Below are 15,407 nucleotides of genomic sequence, written 5' to 3'. Positions count from 1 at the left end.
TATCTGTTTCTTATTACCTTTGTCCCCCCCCCCAAAAAAAATACCTGTAATCGAATCCTATTAATTTCCTTGAAGTCCTTGAAAAAGCAGCAAGTGTAAAAGTATGTGCAAGGTCATATTTCGGTTATATGCTTCATTTTTTTTTTAATTCAATTTTTACTATTATGTATGCAAAATACAGGCATACCCCGGTTTAAGGACACTCACTTTAAGTACACTCGCGAGTAAGTACATCTCGCTCAATAGGCAAACGGCAGTTCACGCATGCGCCTGTCAGCACGTCCTGAACAGCAATACCAGCTCCCTACCTGTACCGAAGCTGTGCACAAGCGGGGAGACTATAGAGCCTGTTACACATATGTTATTTACATCAGTTATGCACGTATATGACGATTGCAGTACAGCACATGCATCGATAAGTGGGAAAAAGGTAGTGCTTCACTTTAAGTACATTTTCACTTTACATACATGCTCCGGTCCCATTGCGTATGCTAATGTGGGGTATGTCTGTATTTACTAATTGTCACGGGAAGCACTTGCCAGAGGAAATAACTCATGCTGTATCTTACACCATCAAGCACATCATTTTACATAGCCTGGATGTATTGGGCGCAGGGTAACAGAGTTAATAGACAGCCATGCAGTTTCAGAACTTTTGAAACAATACTGACAGCATACAAAATACAGTGTAAAAAAATAATTATTATTTTGCAGCAGTAAAAATTATAAATAATTAAGAGTTTGATTTAAAAAAGCTGATTTTAGTCGTGCAAAACAGCTCAGTACAGCTTCTTTTGTAGTCTCAAAAGTTAGAAGCCATTTTGCAGCAGTTTGTTTGCCACTGTGATCATGCCACAAAGTGTAAATACGTCATATAATGTTTCTAATGTTAGCTGTTTGCAACACAATGACAAATTAATGTGTACTGCTCTTTAAGTTATACTTGGTGGAAAGGATAATGACAGACAAAACCATCATGACACGGTTTGATATGTTGTTCAAACTTCATGTTACTGAAACTTCTTCTCATGGTGCGATGTGCTTAATCCCAATAAAAAGGAAAGAAATCAATATTGTGTGTGTGTGTGTATATATATATTTTTTTTTCTTTCTTTCCCTGAAAATCAGACAACCTCAATTTGTTACACAATATTTACATTGTGAGTAAATTCACATATTGTTCTTTGTGAATAATCATAAACCCAGACCACTGCCAGCAGGATTTAGATGTCCTAATTGACCCACCTCATAGCACCAATTGACTCCCATTAGTAGACACACTTATTTAATCAACACGCTTGACCATATATATATATGTGAAGTGAAGTGAAGTGAAGAAGGTAGGTGCAATGCAGAAAATTCAATTCAGGATATAACCTCAGCTCTGTGTGGTCTATTCACTAACATACTTTAGCAACTATCGATTGTAAACCGCCGGTGACTTGAATGGGTATTAATGACCAATAACTACTATATTGCAGTCCAGTAAATATGATCTTATGTTTTTACACATTGTGTTTTTTATTCCTATAGTCCTTAAATTTGCCTTTATTTTGTTTTATTGATACCATGTATTTTATATATTTCTAGTTGAAAAAGCACGTTTTACAGACTAGATAGGTACACTGCATGGATATGGTGCCATTATAATGGGTGACCCTTTGTCTTTTCACACAGGCTGTTTAATCTGAGAAGATGGTCCTTTCTTTACACTGCTTTGGACTCTTTCCATTGATTCTGTATCACTGGGTTGGGATGTCCCTATCTCTGAATCTTGAGGATCCAAATGTGTGCAGCCACTGGGAAAGGTAAGATTTCTTCTAGTATAATGTAAAGTTTGCTTTTGTCTTATGCTACAAATAGAGTGCCACACGGGTTGTATTTGGGTTCTACAATCACACTTATTTCAAAACAATATAAAAAACTAAAAATCAAAGTCACGGCACACACACTAACTATAGCAATCACGTTAATTTAGCAACGGAATCAAAATTTACTTTCACATTTAGAAATCAGAATAAACATCTCTTATGAAGTCCTTCCTTACTTTCCATCTGTTATGTCATTTCCTGTAGGTTGATTAGTGGGAAAAGGTCAGTAAAAAAATAAAGCCATGTGTGTTGCTGTGGGTCACACATGCGATGCCAGTTCCCCTTGTTTCCAAATTCTACTCTTATACCCTTTATCTGCTGTTCTACCTGTCATCTTTGGTGTGCTTACTCTGCCAGTAACAAAGAGTACAGTTCTCTGGGGTATATATTGGAGAAAGGCAGGGAATAGGGGATAGGATGGTGGGGAATTGATTATAGCAGTTCTCATTGTCATGGAACCCATTAAACGTAAAGCTTGTTGCCTACTGTTTGCAGGCAGAGAAGGGTGCAGTGTGCCACAGGTCCATTTGGCAGCCAAGGGGTTAAAGCAGCAGTTCAAGCAATATCCTACATGTGTGTTTTTTTTTATAAATCAGTCCTATACTATGAGAAAATACTTGTAGCATTTAAAAAAAAATGTTTTTTAAAGACAATTTTAATGTTTCTAATGTAGGAAGCATTTCCAAAGTGACAGCCCCTTCCCCTTCTGATAGGCTCTGGCACTTGAGCCCTGCCCTCTCTCTAGCAGTGCACCAATTGTATCTAGTAACTGCTCAGTCAATCATATTTCAGGACTACATTGCCCACAATGCTGTGCAAGCGATCGATCAATCTGCAGCTTAGCTAATCACTTGTCAGTGTGCAGATTGTATTGATGCACATATTGAATGGGAAACAATATATATATATTTTAAAATGGCAGCTTGAACTGCAGCTTTAAAACACAAAATACAGAATACATTGGCTTTTTGAGAAAGAATGTTATATTTTTATTGTACATTAATCTAGTTAGCATATGAAATATATTACTGACTCTATGAAGACACATTTGGAGGGGGAGAAAGTATGGTGGAAATATGCCACTAAGTTAATGAGGTATACACCAAAATCATCTGTTGATTATTAGTACTAGCAAATAGATTATTAGTACGATTCGTATCTTTGTATTATCTGATGTTTCCTTTTTTTTTTTTCTTCACAGCTATTCAGTTACAGTTCAGGAATCCTACGCACATCCGTTTGACCAGATTTATTACACCAGCTGCACAGACATACTGAACTGGTTTAAATGTACCAGGCACAGGTAAACCCTGCTTATTGTAAAGAACTCATAAGCTGCACTATTGAGATAGAAGTGCACAGTGAACGGGAGAGAACATAGAGACAAAGGTTGGAGATAGGCATAATTACATCATTATAAGGCAATGTCACAACAGGTTCCTGTGTGTTAGTGTATCAAAGTGTATTTGGGTTAACTTTGCTTGATTTGCGTTAATGAGACACAGTGTGAAACTCCCGCGTCACATGGGCCAATAGGAAGCTGCACAGATGATGTCACGACTTCCTATTGGCTAGCAGGGCATGAGATCTCTGAACAACAGACATAATGTGAACCCTGCTTGCTGAGAGAGCTGCTACCAGCACTTAATTCGCAGGTAAGTATGTCCAGAAGCAGGGGGTTCCAGAGCTGAAATGAATGGAGTTCAGCTCCGGAGACCCCCTGCTTCAACCCTATATATATAAATAAAATTGCCACCTTGGATTGCCTCTTTAACGCAGCACATCAAGTGTGTAATTTTCTTAACTCGCACAATATGTAACGTGTTTGTTTATTTTTTTAGAAAATGTGTCACGTTAACGAGAGCAATAACATCTGTCACACCTGCAGAAGGTGCTAGGGAAGGAAATACATGGCCGAATACTATAATGGGACGAATATGTATCAAACTTTGTGTCTCTGACACTGTTGATTGTCTTTGCATCAATGTAATCCACACATCAGTGTCAGATGCGAGAGACTCATCTACAAGTTTCATATATTTCATACATATTGATGCAAAAGAAACTTCTTGACCCATGTGAAGGATGATATCATCATGATAGATATCACTGTTAGTGTAAGGAAGGAACCTGCCGAAATAGCAGATTAAACGGAAAATAAGTGGCAGAAAAAAGCGTAACAAGGAGTCCCTCCACTTCTGTTTCCTGTATCAGGGGTCTGATGATGTTACATGATGGCTCCAGGAGTGTTCCATGATGCTGAAGGGCGGGGTTCAGGCAGCACTCTGGTGGCCACCTAGGCTATTAAAGGCTTAATGTTACATGTACCGTATGGATGTTATGCTTCTTGTGTGTTATTTGTACGTTGTGTACTGTATGTTGCATGTTAACACCTTTTGGAGCCTGATAGGTAATTTGTTTGCAATGCTTTGATAGCTAGAGGCATCAAAGGGGTTAAATAATTTTCTGTAAGATATCCCGTGATAATTGTATTGTATGTCTTTATTTATATAGCGCCATTAATGTACATAGCGCTTCACAGTAGTAATACACATGGTAATAATATAAATAACAAATAATATAAATAACAGGTCATGAGAATAAGTGCTTTAGAACTAAAAGTAACATTAAGGAAGAGGAGTCCCTGCTCCGAGGAGCTTACAGTCTAATTGGTAGGTAGGGAGAACATACAGAGAGAGTAGGAGGGAGTTCTGGTAAGTGCGTCTGCAGGGGCCAAGCTTTATGTAACGTGTCCAGGATTATCCACAGTGCTATTCATATGCCTCTTTAAGCAAGTGTGTCTTAAGGTGGGTCTTAAAGGTGGATAGAGAGGGTGCTAGTCGGATATTGAGGGGAAGGGCATTCCAGAGGTGCGGGGCAGTCAGTGAGAAAGTTTTAAGGGGGGAGAGGGCTTTAGATACAAAGGGGGTAGAAAGAAGGCATCCTTGAGAAGAACGCAAGAGTCGGGATGGTGCATAGCGAAAAATTAGGGCTGAGATGTAAGGAGGGGCAGAAGAATGTAAGGCTTTAAAAGTGAGGAGACAGATTTAGGAAAGTGTAGAGCGATTCTGGCAGCGTTTAGGATAGATTGTAGGGGATACAGGTGAGAGGCAGGAAGGCCGGACAGCAGGATGTTACAGTAATCAAGACAGGAGAGAATGAGGGCCTGTGTCAGAGTTTTAGCAGTCAAGCAACAGAGGAACGGGCGTATCTTTGTGATATTGCAGAGGAAAAAGCAACAGGTTTTAGAAACGTTTTGAATGTGAGAGGAGAATGTGTGAGAGGAGTCGAGTGTGACCCCTAAGCAGCGTGCTTGGGCTACTGGGTGAATGATGGTACTTCCAACAGTAATGTGGAAGAAGGTAGTAGGGCCAGGTTTGGGAGGAAGTATGAGGAGCTCTGTTTTTGCCATGTTAAGTTTAAGTCGGCGGAGGGCCATCCAGGATTATATCGCAGAGAGACATTCAGAAACTTTGGTTTGTACAGCAGGTGTAAGGTCGGGGGTTGAAAAGTAAATTTGTGTGTTATCAGCATAGAGGTGATATTTAAACCCAAGAGATGTTATTAGGTCACCTAGAGAGAGTGTGTACAGAGAAGAGAGAAGAGGTCCCAGGACAGAGCCCTGGGGTACTCCCACAGAGAGATCAATAGAGGAGGAGGTGTTAGCAGAAGAGACACTGAAGGTACGATGGGAGAGGTAAGAGGAGATCCAGGATAGAGCTTTGTTCCGAATACCAAGAGTATGGAGCATGTGAAGGAGAAGAGGGTGGTCCACGCTGTCAAATGCTGCAGAGAGGTCTAGTAATATGAGCAGAGTGTAATGACATCTGTCTTTGGCAGCATGGAGATCATTAGTTATTTTAGTGAGGGCTGTTTCAGTGGAGTGAGCAGTGCGGAAGCCAGATTGTAAAGGATCTAGGAGAGACTAGGTGTTGAGAAAATGGAGCAAGCAAGAGAATAAAAGACGTTCAAGGAGTTTAGAGGCAAAGGGCAGGAGGGAGACAGGTCAATAGTTAAAAGGCAGGTATGGTCAAGCTTGCTGTTTTTGAGTAATGGTATAACTGTTGCATGCTTGAAGGAGGATGGGAAGGTACCAGAGTAGAGAGAGGAGTTAAAAATCTGCGTGAGTATAGGGATTACAGTAGGACCAAGAGGTTTTAGGAAATGGGAGGGAATGGGGTCAAGAGAGCAAGTGGTAGAGGGAGAAGAGGAGATCAACAGTGATACATCCGCCTCTAAGACATTGGAAAAAGAGTCAAGGAAGGCAGGAGGAGAGTTAAGAAGGGGTGTAGGGTGGGAGGAGGAAACAGACGGGATGTTCTGACGTACTGTATGGATTCCACCTTTTCCTTAAAATAGTCATCAAAATCCTGAGGTGAGATGGAGGAAGAAGAGGCAGCTGAGGGTGGTTTGAGTAGAGCGTCAAAGACAGAGAAGAGTCGGCGTGGGTTAGACTTGTGCGTGTTGATTAGTGAAGAAAAGTAGGTTTGTTTAGCTTGAGAATGGGCAGAGTTGAAACAGGATAGCATAAATTTGTAGTGAAGTCTGCGAGAGTGTGAGATTTCCTCCAGAGGCGTTCAGAGGAATGAGTGGATGAATGCAGCATGCGCGTGTGGGAATTTAGCCAGGGTCTAGGGTTCGAAGGGCGAGGACGGCAGAGAGAAAGCGGGGTATGTAAATCAAGAGAGGAGGATAAGGCAGAGTTGTAGTTCCTAACCAGGTTTTTAGGGTCTGTAGCAGAGCTGAGAGAGGGAGGAGCGTAAAGTGGACTCAAAGGCTGGTAGGTTAATAGAGTGCAGGTTTCTGCAGAAGCGAGGTGTAGATGGAGGTGGAGAAGGGGAGAAGCGGGTGAGAGAGAATGAGATGGTGATGGTCAGAGAGAGGAAAAGGGGAAATGGAGAAATCAGAGAGAGAAAAGTTTTTAGTGAAAACCAGGTCTAGGTAGTGCCATAATTGTTGGTGCTGGCTGCAGTCCACTGTTGAAGGCCAAAAGAAGAGGTTAGAGAGAGAAAGCGGTAAGCCCAAGGTAGAGAGTGGTCATCAATGGGTCAATTGATTAATAATAATAATTTTTTTGTTTAGCGCTGCTAGTTTTTACATAGTGCTTTACAGAAACATTTTGCAGGCACAGGTCCCTGCCCAGATGAGCTTATAATCTATTTTTTTGGTACCTTAGGCACAGGGAGATAAAGTGACTTGCCCAAGGTCACAAGGAGCCAATACCGGGAATTGAACCAGGTTCCCCTGCCTCAAACTTCGTGCCAGTCAGTGTCTTTATTCACTGAACCGCTCCTTCTCTCTTATGGTAGAAAAGTGTGATATCACCTAACAGGTGTGGGCTATTCCTTCGTTATTTCATCATCAATTAAGCAGGTAAAAGGTCTGGAGTTGATTCCACGTGTGGCATTCGCATTTGGAAGCTGTTGCTGTGAACCCACAACATGAGGTCAAAGGAGCTCTCAATGCAAGTGAAACAGGGCATCCTTAGGCTGCAAAAAAAAAAAAAAATCCATCAGAGAGATAGCAGGAACATTAGGAGTGGCCAAATCAACAGTTTAGTATATTCAGAGAAAGAAAGAATGCAGTGGTGAGCTCTGCAACACAAAAATGCCGGGACGTCCACAGAAGACAACTGTGGTGGATGATCGTAGGATCCTTTTCATGGTAAAGAAAAACCCCTTAACAACATCCAGCCAAGTGAAGAACACTCTCCAGGAGGTAGGCATATCATTATCCAAGTCTACCATAAAGAGAAGACTTCACGAGAGCAAATACAGAGGGTTTACCACAAGGTGCAAACCATTCATAAGCCTGAAGAATAGAAAGGCCAGATTAGACTTTGCCAAACAATATCTACCTGTACCAGAATGATGGGAAGAAAAAAGTATGGAGACGGCTTGGAACGGCTCATGATCTGAAGCATTCCACATCATCTGTAAAACACGGTGGAGGCAGTGTGATGGCATGGGCATGCATGGCTTACAATGGCACTGGGTCACTAGTGTTTATTGATGATGTGACAGAAGACAGAAGCAGCCGGATGAATTCTGAAGTGTATAGGGATATATTGTCTGTTCACATTCAGCCAAATTCAGTGAAGTTGATTGGACGGCGCTTCACTTTACAGATGGACAATGACCCAAAACATACTGCGAAAGCAACCCAGGAGTTTTTTAAGGCAAAGAAGTGCAATATTCTGCAATGGCTGAGTCAATCACCTGATCTCAACCCAATCGAGCATGCTTTTCACTTGCTGAAGACAAAACTTTAGGCAGAAAGACCCACGAACAAACAACAACTGAAGACAGCTGCAGTAAAGGCCTCGCAAAGCATCACAAAGGAGGAAACCCAGCGTTTGGTGATGTCCATGCGTTCCAGACTTCAAGCAGTCATTGCTTGAAAAGGATTCCCAACAAAGTATTGAAAATTAACATTTTATTTATGATTGTGTTACCATGGAAAGGACCATCCACCATTGTTGTCTTCTGTGGACGTCCAGGCCTTTTTGTTTTGCAGAGCTCACCAGTGCGTTTTTTTTTCTCTGAATGTTCCAAACTGTTGATTTGGCCACACCTAATGTTCCTGCTATCTCTCTGATGGATTTTCTTTTTGTTTGCAGCCTAAGGATGCCCTGTTTCACTTGCATTGAGAGCTCATTTGACAGCATGTTGTGGGTTCACAGCAACAGCTTCCAAATGCGAATGCCACACCTGGAATCAACTCCAGACCTTTTACCTGCTTAATCGATGATGAAATAACTAAGGAATAGCCCGTACCTGTCCATGAAACAGCTTTTGAGTCAATTGTCCAATTACTTTTGGTCCCTTGAAAAAGAGGGGGCTAAATATTAAAGAGATGTAATTCTTAAACACTTCCTCCAATGTGGATGTGAATACCCTCAAATTAAAGCTGATAGACTGCACTTTAAGCCCATATTCATTATTTAACTGTAACTTGAATTTATTTTGGTACACAGCCGAAATAAGAACACTTGTATCAATGTCCAATTATTTACGGACCTAACTGTATATTTATTTTACTGACGTGACTGAATGGAGTATAATAATATGAAAGAAAGTTCTACTATCATTTCTGCAGTTTCTGAACTGGCATCATTTTATTTTGCAGAATCAGTTACCGCACTGCTTACAGACGGGGCGATAAAACTATGTACAGGCGCAAGTCTCAGTGCTGTCCTGGATTTTACGAAAGCAGCGAAATGTGTGTTCGTAAGTATATTCCCTTTTCAGATCTTTTATTTAGAATTTCATGTTTACTCTGTTGATCTTTGAACAAGGCTTTCTTCAATTAACATTTGTGGGTAAAATTGCTGAAACAAGTAACATAATTCATTCCACTTACACCATAAGACATCAACAATAGGTAAATAGAAGGTGACATGGGACATGAAACAATGCAGCAATTCATTATTATTATTGTTTATTTGTAAAGTGCCTACATATTCCACAGCGTAGTACAATGGGTTACAGAGAGATATACATGACATAAACAGAGTTACATACTAAATAAGGACAAACAAGCACAAACAGATACAGAAGGTATTGAGAGCCCTGCACGTAAGAGCTTACAATCTAGAAGCTATGAGGGACAATGTTGAAACAAAATGTAAAGTGTCTGCTCTTTGCGGGGTGGAGTATTTCTCAGTTGGGGTAGGGTCCAGCCGCTCAGCTGATTCCATTATGGTTTGATGGTGTGAGTGTTATGGGGTGTTAGATAGCGTGGAAATTGGTCCAGCCACACAGCTGGTTCCTATAGGGTTGGATGGGAGACGTTGGATGTTAGCGATATGCTTGATTGGCTTCCTTGAAAGTGAGTTTTCAGGGAGCTTTTAAATGTCTGAAAGCTGGGGAGAGTCTGATGGTGTGTGGTAGGGAATAGCAGAGAGAGGGGGCAGCATGGGAGAAGTCTTGTAGGTGGGAGTGAAAAGAGGTAATAAGGCAGGAGGAAAGGCACATGTACTGTATGGACAGAACGTAGGGGCGTTTGCAGTGGTGGGATTCAGCCGGCTCACACCAGTACGTGTGGACCTGTACCTAGAATTTCCCATGTTCGCCGAGCCGGTGCGAGAAGGGAGAGAGCAGGGCTTCTGCTAGGGGGCTGGGCAGCTTGATCCATCCTGATTGGCTGAAGGGAGGGGGGTGAGTGGATGAAGGGAGGTGAGAGAGAATGAGGGGAGGGGGGTGATAGGATGAAGGGAGGTGAGAGAGGAGGAGGGGAGGGTGTGACAGAGGATGAAGGGAGGGGGTGAGAGAGGAGGGGGGAGCGGGGTGAGAGAGGATGAGGGGAGGGGGTGAGAGGATGAGGAGGGGTGCAACAATCTTGGAATTTATGGTAACAGGATTGAGATCAGTATTGCTCGCCATGTACAGTATGACTGCAGGCAAGTTATTTATAAATGATCTGACCATTACGGCATTTGTTCTAAATTTCACTCCAAGCAGGCACCAATTTGCACCAATTTGCGCTCTTTCATATTCTATTTCGTAAAAAAAATCTATGGAAGGGCATTCTTTCCCATGACCCCTCCCCAGATTTTTTACGAAACAGAATATAAATTGGTGCAAATTGGTGAATACTTGGAGTGAAATGTAGAATAAATGACGTAACAGTCAGGTCATTTATAAATAACATGGCTAAGACCGAGTTAGGTTCCGGTGCCCCGGGTTTGGGGCCCCGGGTTCCATTCAGGTTCTCTGTGTTTGGGCGGTAAGGTGAGAGAGAACTGGTTAATAAAATTTCTGAATCCCACTACTGGGCGTTTGGGGATATATTTAGGGGTGAGAGCTTTGTAAGTCAGAGCTATGATTTTAAATTTGATTCTAGGGACAAGGGAAGCCAGTGTAGGGATGTGAATAGTGGAGCAGCAGAAGTGGAGCAGTGAGTGGGGTAGATGAGTCTGGCTGTAGGATGGATTGGAGTTGAGACAGGTGAACAATTAATAATAATTTATTATGACATCAACGTTATAGTTCTCAAATGGGATCTTTCTCAAGATATCTTGATCAAAATATCTTGATTTTGTAATGCTTTGAATTTTTGAAACCTCTCCCCCAAAAACACACAATTGGCATGTTCAGAGTGAAAGCAATTCATTGTGCATCTAACCAAAACGTATTACTTGCATGGACAACTGTATGAAAGGCAAATGAAAATAAGCTTGTGGTATATAAATTGAAACCATAGATATCAATTACGAATGCAGACATTTGACCCGGCCATAAATTATCTGGCTGGAGTTACAAAACCGGTTTGATTTTATAATTACAGGTTTTTTTTACAGCTACTTAGATTCCCTTCTCCATCTTCACATTGGTTTCTCCAGTACATAAACATTTTATCAAACACACAAAATCCCAGCAAGCTCAAGAAACCCCCAAATATACCACTATATATATATATATATATAAAAAATAAAAGTGTCAAAAGGAGTGCTACTGAGTGTGGCCAAATGTCTACAACAAAAGACAGAAAAGCCCAATGCTATATCCAATATGACAAAAATACACAGTGAAATACTTATATATTCTCTTGAAAAAGGGTCATTTAGTTAAATCCTTTGGCCAAAGCGTTATGTCTGCAAGCCACATCACATCAAGCCTGCGAGCCTGTGTGTGCTGCGCGTGCGTCCGTGCACATGCCTGCGCACGTGTGTTGGGCGTGCCCCCCGTCCATCGCGAAGGGACGGCTTTAAGGGTCTGGAGCGGATGCGTGCGCGCCTAAAGCAAGATGGCTGGCCGGAGGGACCGACAGGACCTGCAGAGGCAGGAGCGGGTCTCGGGAGAGCACTGGCTGGGTGAGCGGGGAGCCGAGGGCGGCGTGGCTCCCCAAACCTTACAGTACCCCCTTCTTCAGAAGCGACCTCCGGGCGATTCCAAGCTGACTTGTGGGGATGCTTCTGAGGAAAAGCCTGTATGAGTCTGGGGGCGTTAAGCTGGTGGTGGTGAATCCAAGACCGTTCTTCAGGTCAATAGCCCTTCCAGTGGACTAAGTACTGTACCATCCCTCTGGAGATCCTGGAATCCACAATGGTTTGGACCTTGTACTCCTGTTGCCCATCTATGAGTAGTGGAGGAGGTGGTGAGGTGGTATCAGGGAATCGAGGGCTCTGGAATGCGGGTTTCAGCAGTGAGACATGAAAAACTGAGGGAATCTTCATTGAGGGTGGAAGAAGAAGCCGGTGTACCACCGGGTTGATCCTTTGTATCACGGGATACGGACCGAGGAACCTGGGTGCCAGCTTAGGTGTAGCCACCTTGAGGCGGATGTTTTTTGAAGACAACCATACCGTGTCTCCCGGGCTGAATTCTTGGTTCTTTTGACGGAGTTGGTCTGCTTGGATCTTTTGCCTACTGGTTGCGACTCTCAGATTCCCCTGGATCTTCTTCCATAAATCCTGAAGGAAGCAAATTCAATTATCCACAGCTGGTACCTCGGAGAAAGAAGAGGCCAATGGGAGTCGGGAAGGGTGGAATCCATAATTGATTGTAGCCCATGTTCCCCCCCCCCCCCGGTCGCAGATTGGACCTCCAAGGTGTAATGAGCGCTGGCTACATGTACTAAGGTGGTGCATACCTGCTTGTAACAGGAGGGCCTGAGTCTCCCGCGTTGGTATTGGGGATAACAGGACCAGGCTTCTGGGGTATATGCCTTCATCTTCTCTAGCAACGGTGCAGCGCCTCCATCTTCTGGCGAGACCTATAGGCATAGGTTAAGATCCTCCCAGAAGAAGCCCTGATCCCAGGGCGAGTGATCTCAAACTCACACACAGTATCTTTAAAAGTAGCAGCAGCTCTTTATTCTCATACAGCAGCTCACAGCAGCAGCAATAATACAGGTACACTGGTCTCTTCCTCCTCCTTCTTCTCCTCCAGACTGTACCCCCTCAGGATGGTCTGTGGGGTCTTTTCTCCCTGCCTCCACCCCAAACCTAGGGCACTCAGGGTGGGGCTAGCTCTTCCCTCACCCCCTAAGGAGGGTGAGAGGAATTGGTCCACCTCCAGCTAACTAGGCCCTCCTCCTCTGGAACCTAGCTAGCTCACACAGTCTGACTGTCCAGTCAGACACTCCAGCCATAACTGACACAGAACACACAGGAACTGCAACTAAATAGAGACAGCCCTGCCCATCATGATGTCAGCAGGCCCCTCCCCTGTGTCTCTTGCATAAGCCACAGAGTCAGGTGCCTACTTCCACCAATCCTGGCAGGGCTTGAAGCAGGGAAAACCCATGATTACTACTGGCGCCTGCCCTTAACAGGACTTACTCCAGTAGGGGAAAGATATGTAGCCCACCATTTCTTACCGGGGCTACATGATAAAGAATGGTGACTCTCTCTGGTGGACTCATTGCGCAAAGAGTTGTGAGCAAATTTGACCAATGGCAGAAGGTCCGCCCAGTTGTCCTGGGAGTCGGAAATGAAACAACGCAGATACTGCTCCAGAGTTTGATTTGTTCTCTTCATCTGACCGTTTGTTTGTGGATGGTATCCTGATGAAAAGTGTAATGAGATGCCCAGCCTTTGAGAGAAAGCACGCCAGAACCTGGAAATAAATTGTGACCCACGGTCGGAGACTATGGTCTGAGGAACCCTATGTAGACGGAAGTTCTCTTGAACAAAGATATCTGCAAGCTTGGGGGAGCTTGGAAGACCTTTCAAAGCAATCAAATGTGTCGACAATGAGAATCGTGTTCATCCGTTTGGAAGGAGGTAGGTCTACTTTGAAATCCATAGACAAGTGGTTCCAAGGGCGGTCCGGAATCAGGAGTGGTTGGAGGAGTCGCAGGGGTCTGCTCCGCGGTATCTGGTTGTGGGCACACATAGCACATGCTTGAACGAACTCCTTGATGTCTGCCTGCATACCTGGCCACCAAAAAGTTCGCTGTGCGAGGTCGATGGTCCTACGAACACCTTGGTGTCCAGATGATTTAGCGGAATTACACCACTCCAGGACCCTTTTTTGGTATAGAGGTGCGGTGAAGAGGCGACCCTCTGGAACTTTGAGACCCTCTGGGATATGGGATTGATCCCGGCAGATCTTGTCCATAACATCAAAGGAGTTAGCAGAGATAATATATTTAGAAGGGAGCACTGTCTCCAATAGATCTTCGGACTTCTCCTCAGCGAGGAACTGTCATGACAAAACGTCCGCTTTGAGATTCTTGGATCCCGGGACAAAGGAGATGATGTAATTAAAATGGGAGAAGAATTGCGACCAGCGCGCTTGTCGGGCTTCTAGGCGACTACTTTTTCTAGGCGACGAGCGCCTTCTATATAAAGAAGGTTCTTATGGTTGGTTAATATAGTAATGGGATTTTCCGTGCATTCCAAGAGGTGTCTCCATTCCTCAAGAGCCAGCTTGATTGCCAGTAGTTCCCGGTTCCCCACATCATAGTTTCTCTCAGCTGAAGAAAATGTTTTTAAAAACATGCGCACTGATGCAGTCTTGCCAATGGAGATTTTCTTTGACATAAGATGGCCCCGGCCCCAATGTCTGATGCGTCTACCTCCAGTGTAAAGGGTAATTTGGGGTCAGGGTGGGTGAGGATAGGAGCAGACACAAAGGCTTTCTTCCGATAGTCAAATGCTAAGATGGCAGCTGTGGACCACGAGGTGGAATCTATGCCTTTCTTGGTTAAGGCCGCGATGGGAGCTACCGTAGAAGAAAAACCTTGGATAAATCTGCGAAGCCTAAGAAGCATTGGAAACCTTTGAGAGTGGTCGGACGGGGCCATTCTAGAATAGTCTTGAGTTTATCTGGATCCATCGAAAAGCCGGAATCAGAAATTATATATCCTAAGAATGCCGTGGAGGTCTGATGGAATTGACATTTCTCCAATTTGTCTAATAGGTGATTCTCTCGGAGGTGTAACAGTACCTGTTTACTGTGGCTGACGTGTTCCTGGGTAGACTTGGAAAAGATCAAAATGTCATCCAGATAGACAATGAGAAATTTGTTGAGGATGTCCCGGAATATTTCATTGACGAAGTCTTGAAATACCGCCATGGCGTTGCAAAGACCGAAGGGCATGACTAGATATTCATAATTGCTATCCCGGGTATTGAATGCCATTTTCCATTCATCGCCTTGGCATATTCTCGCCAAATTGTAGGCACCCTGCAAGTCCAATTTAGTGAAGATAGTTGACCCTTGTAGACGGTCAAAGAGTTCCGTGATCAAGGGTAACGGGTAGCGATTCTTAATAGTAATCTTATTGAGACCCCTATAATCAATGCACGGTAAAAGGGACCCGTCCTTCTTTTCCATTAAAAAGAATCTGGTTCCCGCTCGGGAAGAAGATTTCTGAATAAATCCCTTCTCAAGGTTCTCTTGGATGTACTCGCTCATAGCCTTGGTCTCCAGAAGGGAGAGTGGGTAAAATCTTCCTCTAGGAAGTACCGAACCGGACAACAGGTCTATCAGACAATTGAAGGGGTGATGTGGAGATAGCACTTCAGAGCGTACGTTATCGAACACATCACAAAATTCTTCATATACATCTGGTAGAGAGTTTGCC

General features: G+C 43.5%; 1 protein-coding gene across 2 annotated transcripts in view; it reads left to right on the top strand.

Annotated features, from left to right (window-relative positions):
* MEGF10 (multiple EGF like domains 10) overlaps positions 1 to 15,407 on the top strand; it is a 156,211-nt gene that overhangs the window by 35,734 nt on the left and 105,070 nt on the right. For both annotated transcript variants that reach the window (XM_075600409.1, XM_075600419.1), the window contains exons 2-4: positions 1,678 to 1,808; positions 3,073 to 3,174; positions 9,000 to 9,100. In XM_075600409.1, the coding sequence (XP_075456524.1) occupies positions 1,696 to 1,808; positions 3,073 to 3,174; positions 9,000 to 9,100 (316 nt within the window). In that variant the 5' untranslated portion in view covers positions 1,678 to 1,695. The remainder of the gene's footprint in view (positions 1 to 1,677; positions 1,809 to 3,072; positions 3,175 to 8,999; positions 9,101 to 15,407) is intronic.

Source organism: Ascaphus truei, chromosome 1 (assembly GCF_040206685.1).
Source record: "Ascaphus truei isolate aAscTru1 chromosome 1, aAscTru1.hap1, whole genome shotgun sequence".
Classification (NCBI taxonomy): Eukaryota; Metazoa; Chordata; class Amphibia; order Anura; family Ascaphidae; genus Ascaphus; species Ascaphus truei.
Note: the sequence above shows the minus strand (reverse complement) of the source record. Positions and strands in the feature narration are given on the sequence as shown.